General features: G+C 26.6%; 5 protein-coding genes across 5 annotated transcripts; 2 read left to right on the top strand and 3 right to left on the bottom strand.

The window, feature by feature from the left end:
• Positions 1–389: 389 nt before the first annotated feature.
• On the bottom strand, positions 390–761 carry OCT59_014880 (uncharacterized protein; the record flags this gene model as incomplete). The annotated part of the gene is made up of 1 exon (XM_025310046.1): positions 390–761. The coding sequence occupies one exon, from the start codon at positions 759–761 to the stop codon at positions 390–392; it is 372 nt and encodes a 123-aa protein (XP_025186844.1).
• A 3035-nt stretch (positions 762–3796) lies between these two features.
• On the bottom strand, positions 3797–4205 carry OCT59_014879 (uncharacterized protein; the record flags this gene model as incomplete). The annotated part of the gene is made up of 2 exons (XM_025324320.2): positions 3797–4129; positions 4191–4205. The coding sequence occupies 2 exons, from the start codon at positions 4203–4205 to the stop codon at positions 3797–3799; spliced, it is 348 nt and encodes a 115-aa protein (XP_025186843.2).
• A 990-nt stretch (positions 4206–5195) lies between these two features.
• OCT59_014878 (uncharacterized protein) lies at positions 5196–5735 on the top strand (the record flags this gene model as incomplete). Its single annotated transcript, XM_025310045.1, has 1 exon — positions 5196–5735. One exon carries the CDS (start codon positions 5196–5198, stop codon positions 5733–5735), a length of 540 nt encoding a protein of 179 aa, XP_025186842.1.
• A 2613-nt stretch (positions 5736–8348) lies between these two features.
• On the bottom strand, positions 8349–8804 carry OCT59_014877 (uncharacterized protein; the record flags this gene model as incomplete). Its single annotated transcript, XM_025324319.1, has 1 exon — positions 8349–8804. One exon carries the CDS (start codon positions 8802–8804, stop codon positions 8349–8351), a length of 456 nt encoding a protein of 151 aa, XP_025186841.1.
• Positions 8805–15695: 6891 nt separating this feature from the next.
• On the top strand, positions 15696–16280 carry OCT59_014876 (uncharacterized protein; the record flags this gene model as incomplete). The annotated part of the gene is made up of 2 exons (XM_066150305.1): positions 15696–16047; positions 16177–16280. The coding sequence occupies 2 exons, from the start codon at positions 15696–15698 to the stop codon at positions 16278–16280; spliced, it is 456 nt and encodes a 151-aa protein (XP_066002484.1).
• Between the last annotated feature and the right edge of the window lie 136 nt (positions 16281–16416).

Below are 16416 nucleotides of genomic sequence, written 5' to 3'. Positions count from 1 at the left end.
AAGTTATCGAAACAAAAAAAAAATTTACAAATTTAAGATCTATCTAAATATTTTGTGTATGATCTAAAATTTTTGTTAATACTACACTACTATTCTAAGTTTTACTATGTTTTTTGATTTTTAATATCTTTTATGTTTGAGGCTTTGCTAATTTTACTAAAAAAAAAACTAAACTAAATTGAAAACTAAAACAAAATTAAATGAAATAAAAAATTTTTTATAAATTCGAAAACATTAAGAAAAAATTCTAAAACACTACACTTTTGATGGAAATACCCAATATGTTAGTCCAAAATCTTTTTTTGTCCAAGTAATTTTCGGTCAGATCCAAGCGTTGGCCAAGAATTTATCCCCAAATTTGTAAAAGCAAACTTACAGGACAAATTTGTTTATTCATTATCCGAATCTTCCCTTTGTCCCTGCGTTGTCACTACGCGTTTCTTATTCGTGTTAATTTCGTCTTTGCCTTCAACAGTTTTCCCTTCTTCTTTCTTCTCCGTAGGCAAGCTTGTCTTCTTATTCACAACATATAGTCTTTCGCTAAAATATTCGTTTAGTTTATCGAGCTCTTCATGTTCTTCTTGGGTTCTTGGTATTGTTGAAATAGGATCGGATCTGGCGTCAACAAATTTGTCCTCCGATTTGGATGGTATTGGCACCTTGAATTTGTTTAATCCTATTCTCTTTCTATACAAACCCTCTTCGTCTATTAGCTCGTCTTGACTTTTTATTTGAAGTCCTTTCCCCATTTCTTCTTCCATTGTGGATTTATAGATTGCCTTTAATAAATCGCTTTCGTTGTTATCATTTTTCGTAATTTGATTTGGGAAATGTGATATATATCATCGGGATAATATCATGTCAAAAAAAATTGATTTTCAGGAAAATATCTATCAGGGAATTTGTCTTTATTGGGAAGTGATTTGTTTGGGGAAAGGTTACATCGGGAAAATGGATGTTCTGACAATGATAAAAAAAAGGTTACATGTTTGTAACTTCGTCATATATTTTAACAATAGACGAAATATATTAATTAAATTCTGGCAAAAAGAAAGCATCAATTATAAAAACTATAAAAATCTCTTTTGAAATTACCCGTAATTTTAAATTCTAATTCTAATACCAGTATAGAATATAGTCACATCATGATTAAAGTTTTATTAAAAAGACTATGTAAGTTTAATGAGAAATTTTCATTTTATGTAAAAATAAAATAATTACAAATTTTTTTTTTTTAATAATATTAACGTCATAACATGATTGGACTACTGACGATTGCATATCTGAAAATATTACCTCTCTTTTCACATGAAATTGTTATGAAAATGTAACAGTTAACGAGCAACATTAATTCATCTGTTCATAGACCTTGAATCTTTTACATTTAATTTATAAATTTCACAGAGTGTTAAAATGAATTACGAAATAAGTTATAAATTATCCGCCCCTTGAAATAAATAGATCAGCAGTATAAACGTTTTAATTGTAGGAACCAAAATAAAGCGCCTTTATTGTAAAATTCTGTAATACAATCATTTTATAATAATATCTGAACTAGCAATTAATCCTTTGATTAATGTTGATTTCATTAATCGACTTCTTTGCATGAAGTAATAATATTTCCCTTAAGTTTCACAGGAGTAAGAAAAAAGAAGCCTAATAAAGTTTAAATTTGTTTAATTAATTAAAGCTTTCATTAAAATACTGTACATAACGTTTGAGAATAAGTCGTAAATAAATACCTCCAAAATTAATTCTTGAGCAAAATCCAAAAATAATTCATTTAATAAGGGGAAGTAAAAAACTTATCAGATCCATCAATAAACTTTATCATTTTATTATAATCATGAAGTCTAATTCTCTTTTCTTCTTAACCATTTCAATCACCTTCAGCCTAATAGCTTTTATATCATTCATTGTAGGTAAGTTTTTGAATAATTATAGCAGTAATCCTCTCAATATTATTATGCACACTAATTGTATTGTAATTATTGTAATATATAAGGTAAAACTGTATGGATTTATAACCATATGGGCTGATTTATGGAATTAAGTTTTAATATTCAAAAAACTAACTTTATTAAGCAAATGCAAATACAAGTTACATGATGATAGATTCACACCAGCTGACATAAATAAAATTGATTTAATTATATTATTTTTTGATTTTTTTAATAATATCATTAAAATTAAAAAATTTAAATATAATTGTCATGACAAAATATTGAATAACTTAACGTGTATGTGTGCTAGACGAATGAATTTATATTCATTAGAAAGAGGTAATCATGAGCTATCCATAAAACAAATATCGCATGAATTGAATCACAAGTTGCTGAATAATTACGTTCAATATATTTATTTTTAACTTTTGACTTTGATCGTTAATATCTTCACATCTAGTTATTCGATTTGAATGATCATTTTCGTTCAGATAGAGTAGGTTCTGGGCTTTCATATGAATATAAATATATGTGTTTAGCATGCATGTATGCCGAGATATTAACGATTTTGTTAATTGAATAAAACTCCGACACAAAAATTTTTAAAATTATAATTCTTACAGTATTCTTACCAAAAGATGATCTTTACAGGTATTATTGAGCTCTTTTTACTTTACTTAACAAGGTTTTGTTTGCTATTTCTGTTTTAAATTGAATAAATTAAGTAATTAACAAGTAGAATAAAATCAGTATAGTAAAAACAAAAAAAAACATCTCAAAAACTCTAAATCATAACTCACATTTTTATTTTATATATATTTTTACTAAAAAAAAGAAGGAACTAAGGTTAAAAATAAATGAAAAAAGATTTTTCTTATTAATATAAATTATTAATATTTGTTTTCTTACTTACTGATTAAAAAAAACCTGCTATATATGCCTATGAACTTTTCTAAGTCACCCAACAAAAATCTGATTGAAAAGTGATTGAAAAAGAAAGTAGTTGCCATTGTTATTTTTGAATAAACGTTAAAAAATTTTTTTTTATTTTTTGATAGATTTAGATCATCTGATTATGTAACACATAATTTAAGCTTGTGAAACATAATTCTTGTTAAAATGTGCAAATCTTTATGAAAATCTTAATTTTTGGCTAATTCCACGAATTGGCGGAAATGCAAATTGGATTAAGGTACAATTGCATTGGTTGCTGCCATCAAATTTTTTAGGAAGTGGCAATTATGATTGGGAAGCTGGTTTCTGTGCAATCACTAGGGAATTGTTCAGTTTCTCATCACGGCTTCTACTTGAATATACCCGATAATAAAAATATAACAACTTATTACCTTGTTATGAATAAAAAAACGTAAAAAAGTAAATTACCAGAGGGCAGACCATCGATTTACTTTATATTATTTCTTTGATTTATAAAAATAATTTTTTTTACTAAAAAAGTAGGGCAGACAATATGTATATACATATACTATGCTTAAAATATTTTGCATTGTTGTTTGAAATCTATAAAGATTTAAATTGAATGGCATTTAACTTGAAGAACAGTTAAAATATACTTTCCCGTTAGATAAACTGAATTTTCTTTGAATTTCTGCGCCATCTGATACACATTTCAAACGTAACGCCACAATAAAAGTAATTTAAGTCGCAAATAATAAAAAACAAGTTTATTTGTAATATAAATAATATAAATTAAAGAATATCTAAATAAAATATATAATAATATGATAAAGAGAGAAATTTAAAAAATATACATATATATACGCCAAAAATATAATTAAAGATAATTTAGAACTACATTTAAAGCATGCATGATTTAATCAATTATTTGACTCCCTTCAATATTTAAGTTCTTGAGAAAACTCCACCTGTTGTTGTTCATTAAGGTTTAATTCGTTGCCATAATTAATTTTGTTTAACATACGAACAATATAATCATTTGAGACTATTTCACAAATAACTTTATAGATTTTCTTATCGTCAGGATGCTGATAATAAAATAAATGTGAATTATTTAATTGAACATTATTGTGAGTCAAGTAATTGTTATTAGTTAAAAGGCGAGAAATCATCTCAAATGGAATTTCTTTACAAGCGATATGATAAATTTGAAAATCGTTGTGTGGTTTATAAAAGAAAAAGTATTCAGCCATAACAACATTATCCTGAGTCTGATGGAGATTAATGGATGAGAGCTCGATGACATTGAATATCTTGAATGGATTGACTAACAGTCATCGGTTGCATATTGCGAGAGTTTTGTTGAATGATATGTTTATTAAAAATTAAAATTCATATTTCAAAAATTTTGATTGATACAGACTGCAATAGTAATTTATTATTTAATATATTGATCGTGTAAATAACGATGTGTAATAAAGTAAGAGAGAAATTTTATGTTTATATTATAAAAAAGGGAACCTGATCTGAAAAAAAATGCCAGTTAATAACTAAAGGTTGTAGTACAGCTAAAAAATGATAAGTTCTTAATTTTATGATATATACGGGAATAGGAATTTTTTCGTGAAATTTTATTCGAAATATCCTTCAATCTCCGCGTTTATAAGATCAAATTTCAGAGTCACATGATTGTTGATGACGACACTTTTGTTTTAAGTGGCGCAGCTTTTCATTTGAAACTTTTGATTGGTTATATTTTTTTGACAGGATTTTATTATAGATCACCAATATTTAAGTAAAAAAAAAAAAAAATTTTTTTTTTCGATGAAATGAAACGGAACTTACTATTTATGATACTTTATCCACGAATAATTCATAATGTATAACTGATAATGATTAAACTTTATAATATTCTAAAAAAAAGTGATGAAACAAACACATTGTTTGTAATACTGAAATGAAAAATAAACATTTTTTCTCTTGGAAATGATGTGTCACGTGTATGTGATCTTTCTTTTTTTTACCGAAAATAGATTTCATTGTTCAGTTTCTGAAAACAAACTCATACATAATACTGTACAATGAAAAACTAAAAATGAAAATCTAAAAACAGTTAGAAAATTAAACAATAAAACAAACAACGCTTGGGTAAATTATCATGATAATAATAATGCTCCTTGAGTGCCAACATAAAACGTATATAAATATACCATATTCTCCCTTTTTTTTCGCTACATTTTCCAAAAAATTTTCTTTTCTTTTTTTTAATCAATTTTATATCAGCCTAGGCTTATTTTTTTATTCTTGTTTCCATAATTTGATAATTTATTTAGAAAAATGAATACAAATAACCAAGCTTCTCAAGATTATTCTGATTTACCAATGTATCAGACTGGAAATAATTTCGCACCTTCACATTTTCTTGATAATAATAACAATGACCAACAAACTCCTATTAATAATAACGTAGGAATGTCCAATACCAATACTATAACTCCCATCCTTCAAAGCGATACATTTGAATTTTACTTTCCTTTACAAAACGATGCACGCATTTATTACGTTACATATACCGAATTACATCAATTTGAAATTGCGCGACTCTTGAATAATGGAATAAATTTATCTCGTATTCCTGACCATCAGTTTCCACATCATTATAATATTCAATCTTTAATTCAACAACAGATTCAGCAACAAGTCCAACAACCCGTTTATCAACAAAATAGTGTTCAACAACAATCCTTTGATACTATTATTCAACCTACTTACCAAGTATATTCAGATAATAATAACACTTACAATAATGCTTCAAATTCAGTAAACGGAACTATTCCTGATAATATTCAAGATGCAGGATTTCAGAATTCTCCGTGAGGATCAGATTTGATTAATGTATATTTTAAGGAGAAATAAATGTTTATTGTTTGACCATTAACTAAGTTGTTAAATTGAGCTTATATTATTTAAAATATTAAATCAAAATTACTAGGATGTTCCTTTTAAAATATAAGTTATTAGATTAATAGGGATTGGGAAATTTTATTTGATTTGAAAATGAACAAAATGTTAAAGTTATAATTTTTTATTTTTTTTGACCAAATTTATCTATTTTATTATATATATTATTCATTTATTATTACGTATTTTGTATCAATGATTTAAACTGAAATAAAGATTTAAGATTTTTTTTTTTAAAAAAAAAATATAGATGACAATCATGAGGCTGCCAGCGTCTCTTCGATGACTTGTTACAGATTGATGAAGAAGCTGTTATAAAAATACGAAAAAACTTGCATCAGAGGCCACTAGTGTTTCTCCTGAACAAACCAAAGTTGAGGATACTGCACCCACCTTCGTATCAATTGATGAACTAGCAAACTAGTTAGCGGGACCGGCACCACCAGTTACTGCGGAGCCGAACTTTTAATCCATCCTAAATAAACTGTGACCAGCCTTATACCAAATTCACTAAATGATAAATTTCTTTGATTTAAACGTTACTTAATTGCGTAATGTTTTGCATGTGTAATTCCACTGTATTACTATCTATTTAACCACATTTTAATTGAGATAGATTCACACCACGCTATAGCACCCGAAAAAAATCCCATATTTAGAAAGGAGAGTGAAATATATTCGTAACTTAACATTCCGTCAAGAAAATGACTTGTAATGCTAGAAATAGTTCAGACTTATCATTTACTCGCAATTTATGTTATCGTTATATGTTTGAACCCAACAAAAAAACTCAGTTCGCTATGCTCATTCCTGATTTATTAAAGGAATGGTATGAATTAGTACAATAATAATATTGATGATGATGTACTAAGATACAGTATAAGAAAATATTAATTTAACTTCGTCTACTTTTTTTTTTTAGCAAAGTGAATTGAAAACTTGCAGGGGAAAATAATGTGAAAAAGCAATATGTGATTCTGGCCGGAATTATCGTATAAATTTCCTTATTTGGAATTAAAATCTTTTGGAGTTCTGGGATTATAACAAATGGGATGGGATATGGGATTTTTCCAATGGAGCAAAGCGAGACGAAAATGTAAAATTTATTTATCCCATGCAAAACTTTTGTGATTTCCTTTTTGAACCCCTGAAATATTCTTACAAAAATTACGGGTCACATGTATACTGCGGCCTTCAGTTGCGTTTTCCTTAGTGAAATTGTTAATTATGGGATGCAATATTATATTTTAAAGTGTACAAAAAATTTAAATTTTAAGTTTCTTTGGTTACTTCTAAAGTTTCTTCGTTATATGTTTCCAGTTTTTCTAAGCCCTTTAAATCTTCACTTAAATAGTTCATTAACCTATTTTTTTTCATATAGAAAGCTGTAGTTTTGTTTATTTGAATATATCTAATATCATATTTTTTAATAAAATTTTTAAATTCATTGATTGCAAAAATTTTCCTGTTGTGTCATTTTTTATTTTTGAAATTAAAAAAAAAAAGAAAATGTTGGCTGTGTTGCTCATTTTTAAGGTAATGACCAGGGCCACTCCAGGAGTAGCTCTAATCATTACCTTATCAGTTACATATTTATAATGACGTTAAACTATAATAGGGAACTGCGGACCGCAGATTGCGGTCCGCAATGACGTATTTATTTTATTGGCTTATTTTATTAGTTTATTTTTATTGGTTTATTTTTAATTTTTTTTAAAAAAAAATTCGGTTTTTTTTTTAAAAAAATATTTTGATAGGCTTTTTTTTTTGTTGAGAAAAGGAGAGCTCTTGAAATTTTTTTATTTTTAACATTTAACTCGGGACTTGTTATAAATTTATTTCATATATTAAATAAGGGATTATTTTTGTAGACCTGATGTGGCAAACGTTTTCATGATTGGGACAAGTCCTAACATTGGTTAATGTATTTTCTACGACTACGATTTTTGTTCTTTTTAAAATTAATTAACATTTAATGATACATTTTTTTAGGTAATTTTAATATATTTAATAATGTTCATATCATGTTTAGTAAGTTTATTATATTTAGTGTCCATTTTTTTTAAAAAACAAAAAAACTAAAACGCTAAAACCGTAAAACGCTCTCATTATAAATAAAAAAAACGTAAAAAAGTAAATGATCAGAGAGTAGACTATTGATAGTCTACTCTCAGATCATTTACTTTTATATTATTTCTTTGTATTTTTTTTTAGTAAATGATTATATATATACAGTATATATATAAACTATGCTTAAAATATTTCGGATTGTTGTTTGAAATCTATAAAAATTATGATTATATAATTTTCCTTATTAAATTGAATGGCATTTAGCTTGCAGAGCAGTTAAAAATACACTTTCACCATTAATTTTCTACGCCATCTGATACACATGTCAATTTAAATCGCAAATAATAAAAACAAGTTTATTTATAATATAAATTCAAGAATATCTAAATAAAATATATAATATAATACGATAAAGAGAGAAATTTAAAAAATATACATATATATACGCCAAAAATATAATTAAATATTGAAGGAGGTCAAATAATTGATTAAATCATGCTTTAAATGTAGTTCTAAATTATCTTTAAGTTCTTGAGAAAACTCCACTTGTTGTTGTTCGTTAAGGTTTAATTCGTTTTCATAATTAATTTTGTTTAACATACGAACAATATAATCATATGAGACTATTTCACAAATAACTTTATAAATTTTCTTATCGCCAGGATGTTGATAATAAAATAAATGTGAATTATTTGATTGAACATTATTATGAATCAAATAATTATTATTAGTTAAAAGGCGAGAAATCATCTCAAATGGAATTTCTTTACAAGTGATATGATAAATTTGAAAATCGTTGTGTGGTTTATAAAAGAAAAAGTATTCAACCATAACAACATTATCCTGAGGCTGAGGGAGGTTAATGGATGGAGAGTTTTGTTGAATATGTTGACTATTATTAAAATTAAAATTCATATTAAATGTTCGTATTGTTATGGGAAAGGAGTTTTGTGTTGTATTATAACTGGTCTGAAGAGGTTGTAGTACAGATAAAAATGATAAGCTCTTAATTTTATCGATAAAATCCGATAAACGTATATGTATATATATGGGAATAAGAATTTTTTGAGAAAATATTTGATTTCTAAATTTCTTGTCAATATTTTTGCGTTTATATAAAAAATTCGAGAATAATTTCTCCGAGTCTTCAAGCAAAATTGTCCTATATGTAAGAGTCGCCAATACAGTATTTAAAAGTTTTTTTTTTTATAAGATACAGTTAAAGTTTTTTTTTTAAAAAAAATAAAATAAAATAAATAAAAAAAAAAGTATTTGTAAGTTTTTTTTTTTTGCGGATAAGATATCTGCAGATAAGATATTTGCAGATAAGATATTTGCATTTGAAAATCGTTTGGTCAAACTTTTCTGACCAGAAAAGAAAAGACTAAATGAATAAAAAAGTGGAAATGGCGCCAAAGTTTTGAAAATTTTTTTTTTTCTTTTTAATCAGTAATCACAATATTTTCTTTTTTTGGTTCCTATTCATAAATCATAATGCATAATTCGTTTTAGAAATTGTACAATGATTAAAATGATTAAAATTTTCAATTTTTTTTAAAAAATGGGAAAATTAATTTATAAAACAAACGAATTGTACTATATAATACGGAAAATGTTTTTTTCTCTTGAGAACAAAAAAAAAAAATTAAATAATATTAATTTTTAATTTTTTTTCGTGATTATAATAATAATAAGATTATTATTTCAATCGAAAATAGCCGGAATAATAGAAAATTCTCACGCAAAAATAAAACAAAAATTATTATTACATGAGTGAAGACATTTTTAGTAATCTATTAATGTAATGCATAATAAATATCACGCGGTTAAAAAATTTAGAAACGTTATCGAACGTTATCGATATATTTATTATTTATTTATTTATTTTTTTCATCGTTTCACTTAAGTTTGCAGAATTTGAATGAGGACCATAAATAAACTTTTAAAAAATGAATGCAAGAATATAATTTTACCAAATAAGTAATGGGAGCTCAAGCATGGTCTCGGCAATGTGCACATTGTGCATATAAAAAGTTAAACTACTAAAATTCCAATTTTGGAATTACTTGACTCGGTTCTTTCTTTCTCAGAGCAAAATGTCTCAGGTTCCCGCCTAATAAACTTTTTTTTTTCTTTGGCGTTCTTACTTACATTACATTTAAACTAATCTTATTATTCTCTAGCATTTTCTTGGTTAACAATATATTATTATAACGATAGAAAAATTGCACGTTTTATTCATCTTATTATAATTATGATTTTTAATATTTGTTTAGCGTTTCATATTATCAATAGATCAATTAGTAATTCAAGTTATGATAATATATGGCTGAACTTATTTTTTTCGCCAACGTACCTTTTTGATGTGGTTATAATAGTATTATTTATCGGTATTTTTCTTTGATTATATGAAATAAATTGATTGATTTTCAATAGAATAATATAAAATCCACTTTTAAAAGAATAAATTGTTCCGCAGCAAAAAATACCGATGATTTTAATGCAAGTAAATTATTTTAAAATAGATTTTTGGCGGGAATAAACTAAATAATCTCGTGGGATGGTAAAACTCCGATTTTCAAGCAAAAAAATACCCACGCATTCTATTATAATATAGTTGTACTAGTACTACATTCTATAATTACTATACTATATATTCATCCTACTTTAAAATGCGATAGAAGGTTAACAAGAATCTTTGTGGTACAATAGTATTACTACAATAATGATCATGACGATGTTAGGATAACTAATTTTTGAGGTCTACTTATTCCGCCTTGTTTTACTAAGCATTATTTGGAAATTATAAAATATGTAAGTTAAAAATTTTATTGAGGGAAAAAAAAAATTTTTTTTTTTTTAATATAAATAAATTTTATATACTGTATTTATGAATAAGAATATTTTTTAATTTAAAAAATTGATACGCCATAGTCGCCATACAGTACTGCAAAATTAAGATAAAAAAAAAATGCATGTGATTATGCAAAAAATGCATGTATAAACGCCATTACGAGAAAATCTTGTGTGACTGTTACGAACTATATTATCATATGATTTTCATAATGGCGAATCGTCATAAAAATTTAATTCTCCGTTTCTTCGTTCTTTTATGCAGATTTAAATCAATTTATCAGCAGATTATACATAATATTAAATTACGTGTGCCCATTTACCCTTTTTATAAATATAAATATATATATATAATACTGGGCAATGTTGGGTAAATTTAAAACCCTTGGAAAAAAATACTTTTCGTTTTACCGCTTTCTTTTATGCAGCTTTTAAATCAATTTATTATACATAATATGTCTTTAAATTATGTGCGCCGTAATTACGATAATTACGTGTACTATAATTACGTGTACTATAATTACGTGTACTTTTTATCTTCTTTTTTCTCTTTTATACAATGATGGAAAATGTTGGGTAATGTTAAACTTCTTGGAAAAAAATTACTTTTCGTTTTATCGATTGATTATGAGATCTTCGAGTCATTGCATGGAATGTTCTATTTTTCTTAACAAAATGTTTAACCAAAAAGGAAAATTCTTTTTTTTTTTCTCGGATTAGTATTTTTTTTTTTTCATCTCTTGATTACATGAAAATGAATTATAATTTTTAGTATTATAGTCCGTAAAATAATAATAAAAAAATTTTGTTTTTCGTATAAAGTAATTTTATTCATGATAGTGGAGTATCATGGATGTTACACACCGGAAAATTTAATGATTACGGAATACGGATTAACGTTGCTCCATCAATAAATCTGGAAAATTATTTATTTTTAGAACATTTGATAGCAAGATCGAAACCATAAAAATTTTTTCATACTCCTTTACACTCCAAAAAAAAATACAATTTTTTGTATAGACATGACCCTATAAAATGAAATATATTAAAACAAAGTTTTTTTAAAAAATTTCTTATTAAAGTAAAATAAAAAAAAAATCTCTTATTAAAGTAACTAGCTATGAAAGATTATCTGTAACCTCATTTGCGATAATCATACATTGTCGTATGAACCGGAAATGGTTTGGTTAAACTGGGACCCGGGTTATTATTATGTAGATGCTTTGATCCGGATTGATCCGTTGATTAGCATTCACAACATTTTTCTATTATTTTTGTCAAACTATAATTTTTGTCAGATTTAAAAAAATTATTCTTCCACAAATTTTATTAATTCTGGCCAAACTTATAGCTCCAACTCAAATAAACCGATGCCAAACCGTAGTAAACCGCGGATCGATCCGTTAAAAACCCATCCGGATCGAAGCACTATTTATGACCAAGGAATCTAATTTAATTTATTTTTAATATATGCAGGTTACATGCATCTAATTTTAGTATTCTCAATAGTCTTATTGGTAATTGTAAATTAGTTAAAGTATTTTTTCAAGAAAATAATTACAGTACTATTATTTTTTTTGCATCACTAAATTATCGGGCAGTCCGATGACTATAACAGGACCCCGAAATATATATGTAGGGGTAAGGTGCATAATTGCGTCGCCATCATAGAGAAATTTTACAGGGTTAAGTATTGATTTGCGTATAACCTGAGGATTTTTTAGCCACGGTCAGACCATTAAAATTCGTATTTTTAACAGGTTTTTGTTTAAGTAAGGGGTTTATTTTGCGTATTTTTAGTAAATTTTGGGTGATCATATATATATATATATATATTTCACGAGATAAATAATTAAAAATAAACATAAACAGCTATTTAGTAAATTTAGTAAAAAATATGTAACGCTTGTAACATGTTGATCTAACGATTTATGCAAGATATATCTAAGATATATCTTGCATTATAAATAAAAAATTTTTTCACGTTAATATATTTTTTTTTTTATTAAAAAATATGTCGGGTTGGAAATATAGCTTTGAGAGGCTTTCAAAACATGAATATGTTGCTTGTATTATACATCCCAAGAAAGTAGTATGTATTTGTGGTCAAAAAATAAAACTCAACCGTAAATGGGAGGAGGATTATCTTAACCGTCATATTCAACGTTCTGGATGTAAGGCAGATAAAGGGCAAAGGACAATCTATAACTGGTTTAGGCCAATAGAAGTAAAACCAGTAAAACAAGTTGAAGAAGAAGAAGAGGAATATGATTCTGATGTGTACGATAATATGGATGATGATGATCTTATACGAGTTGATGAAGTAAATGAAAATGATCAAAATCAAGAAATTTTAGCAATTAATATTGAAGAGACATCAGATAATACAAGGAATACTAAAAAACAAAAGTTAATTTGTATGGGACTTCAGTCTGAAGAAATATCAAAGTATATTAAGCGAACTCCTGCACAGTTTGGTGGTAGTCGTCGTATTGAAGTAGTTGCACGCGAACTTTTTCCCAATTTATTTTCGCAAAAATTCAGTAGAAAAAAGTTGAATTCTAAGCAAAAAAGACAATTAAATCATGCACTTTTTGCAGAATCCATATGGCAAATCGATCGACCAAGTATGTTTTAATACTTTATATTAAATTAAATCATAAAAATTCCACCAATTTTAAATTATATTCTAATAAATTATCCTTTTATTTATGATTCATTTAAAGGTAATGCAGTACGTGCAAAAGCTTGCACTGGAATTGCTGAACGTGGAAATATTTGTACTGAATGTTCTTATATTCGATACAACCAAGCTTTGTGCAATAAAATTGCTCGTCCTTTACCATTATCCAGCAATATTAAATTTACCCCAAAACATTATTGGGAAGATAATCCTTTAAAACGATGTTTAAAGAATTGTGACCTTCGTGACATCTGGAATATACTTAACAATGAATCTGAAAACCAACAAGAAAATCCCTGGATTGCTCTTGCTGACAAAGCTTTGAAAGGTGCCTTTAAAGATAAACCAATATTTACTGGTCTTTGTGAAGTTATGGGTGATGCAATTGAACGAAAAATGAAAAACAAATCCAAAAGAAACTTAAAGTATAGTGATGAATTCACTAGTTTTTTAACTATATTGGGAGGGATTAGTTCAAGAGCTTTGGATTTATTTCGTCAAAATTTAGAAGGTCGGACAATTCAGTCAATTCGGTATAATTATCTATTATTTTATACAAATGTTTTAAATTTTTAGTAATTAATAAAATTCATAATTTATTTAATTGTTATAGGCAATTAAGAAGAAATGATGATGATTATTTGACTAATCCAGAATTATGTTATGAAAATGTAGCTCGTGTTAAAAGATTAATTGATACAGTCAATTATAATGGACCAATTTGTGCAATGACTGATAACACGAAACTTAAGCCACGATTGCGATATTCTCCTAATCTTGGTTGTATTATTGGATCAACGTTATCAAATGAAGAAACAACAGTTAATATATATAATGATATTCCAAAAATAATTAATAATGTTAAATCAGAAAATGGAATTGCAAAAAATGTTCGTGCATATATATTACAAGTATGATATATTTTTTTATTTAAAAATTTTTGTAGCAATATATATCTTTTTTTTTGAAATATCGATGCATTAATCTTTAACAAATTGTATTTTATATATTAGATACCATTATCAAAATTTCCTCCAATAGTTATAGCCTTACTTCCAAATAAAGGGGCTGACACTGCAGATTTAATATTACAATTGCATAAACGATTAATTCTAGAAATCGCACCACAACTCAGTCTCCATATACTTTCCTTAGGTTCTGATGGGGCTATAACAGAATACCAAGCACAACAATCAATTGTCAATATTCAAACAAGTGAAAAATTAACGGTTATAGAACCTCAATTGAAAATTAACTTTTCATGTCCTATTTTTAACTATATTGGTCCTGTTATACGTGTCCAAGATCCCAAGCATGCCAAAAAAACAGCAAGGAATGCTATAATGTCTGGAGCACGATTATTAACATTTGGAAATTCCTCAGCCCGGTATGATCACTTCTTACAACTTATTAATCAAAACAGTTCCATTTTGTATAAAAATGATGTCATTAAGTTAGATCGTCAAGATGATGCAGCAGCCTATCGAACATTTTGTTCTTCAAATTTTCGCCAATGTTTAACAACCGATTATCAGGTTAAAATTGGAATGGAGGGATTTGCAGTTTATATTTTTATAATAGGTAAAATATCAAGAATATTTATCTGTCATTAATTAATATTACTTTATAATGGCATAATGGTATAACTATGTTAATTACTTTTTATTTATAAAGGTGAAATAGTTGATAGTTACTTAAATCGTAATATTGCTCCACTTGAACGAATCAGAATGGTTATGACTGGCTATTTTTTCATCCAATTATGGCGTATTCATATAGAATTACTTTCTCAGAAATATCCTGACTTTATTTCATTACGCCAAAACTTTTTAGCAAATCAAACATTTGCAATTTTTACTTCTCTTTGTGAATCACTTGTTTTATTAGTTAAAGCTCATCGTGAATATTATTCGCAAATACCATTCTTACCCTGGTACCATGGATCTGAGCCTGTTGAACATTTTTTTGGTATTGCACGTCAACTAAATTCAGATTTTGACTTTGCAGATTTAATTCAAATGCTTCCCAAAATATCACAATATACCAAAGCTTTGAGATCAAAAAAGTTATTTTTTGATCAAGAAAAAACTGTTCGTCAAGGTAAGCATTACTTAAATCTTTTAATTATGCAATTTATTAATTAAATGGCTTATCTGTTATGATTTTTTTTCATTATAGGTTATCATTTTGATTACAATTATGGAAATTTAGAAGAATCAACGTTAGAAATATTAAGGCTTTGGCCAACAGACGAACAAATTTCACAAACAATGAAGCATTCACATCATCTAGCTGTTGAACTAGCCGAATTTCTTGGAATGCTTCAACCTGCAGATATTTCTCCTGAATTGAATTCTTTACAAATATTAATTAGCATTCATGAAGAAGAAGTTTCAACATCCGATAGGAAAAACCAGAGTGAAAATGATAAAGAACAAGATGAAAATGATGAGACCGATTTTTCTGCAGCAATAACAGAAGCTTCACATGAAATGAGACGTATTTCAACAGAGGGAAATAATGAAGAGAATTTATCAAATTTATTCCAGGAAGGATGTTCGCAACTAACTCTAATTGATCAAGTTTCCGAAGATTTATCTACTTTATATAATGGAGATAGCAGTAAGTCATGTTTTAAAAACATACATCTATCAATAAAATTGTTACATTGTTTTCAGAAAAAAAATTTTTAAAACTCTTAAATTATCATTTATTTTCATTCTTTATAATTAAATAATTTTTTATATACAGTTAATCTTGGATTTCAATATGGATCAGAAAATAACTTGGATTTTGAAATCTTACTACAGCAACGACAAAGGCATGAAGCTTACACTTCAAAACCACTTGAATGAAGATTCAGGACAGTTTCTAAAAGACCTGATACTTCGGCTAACATTCAGCCAAATAAAGCTAGCCATTTTGTTGCCTATTTTACCAAAAATGAAAATCCAGAGCAACGATTTGTTACCCAATGTGAAAAGCGATGGA

The sequence above is a fragment of the Rhizophagus irregularis genome, chromosome 22 (assembly GCF_026210795.1).
Source record: "Rhizophagus irregularis chromosome 22, complete sequence".
NCBI lineage: Eukaryota > Fungi > Glomeromycota > Glomeromycetes > Glomerales > Glomeraceae > Rhizophagus > Rhizophagus irregularis.
Note: the sequence above shows the minus strand (reverse complement) of the source record. Positions and strands in the feature narration are given on the sequence as shown.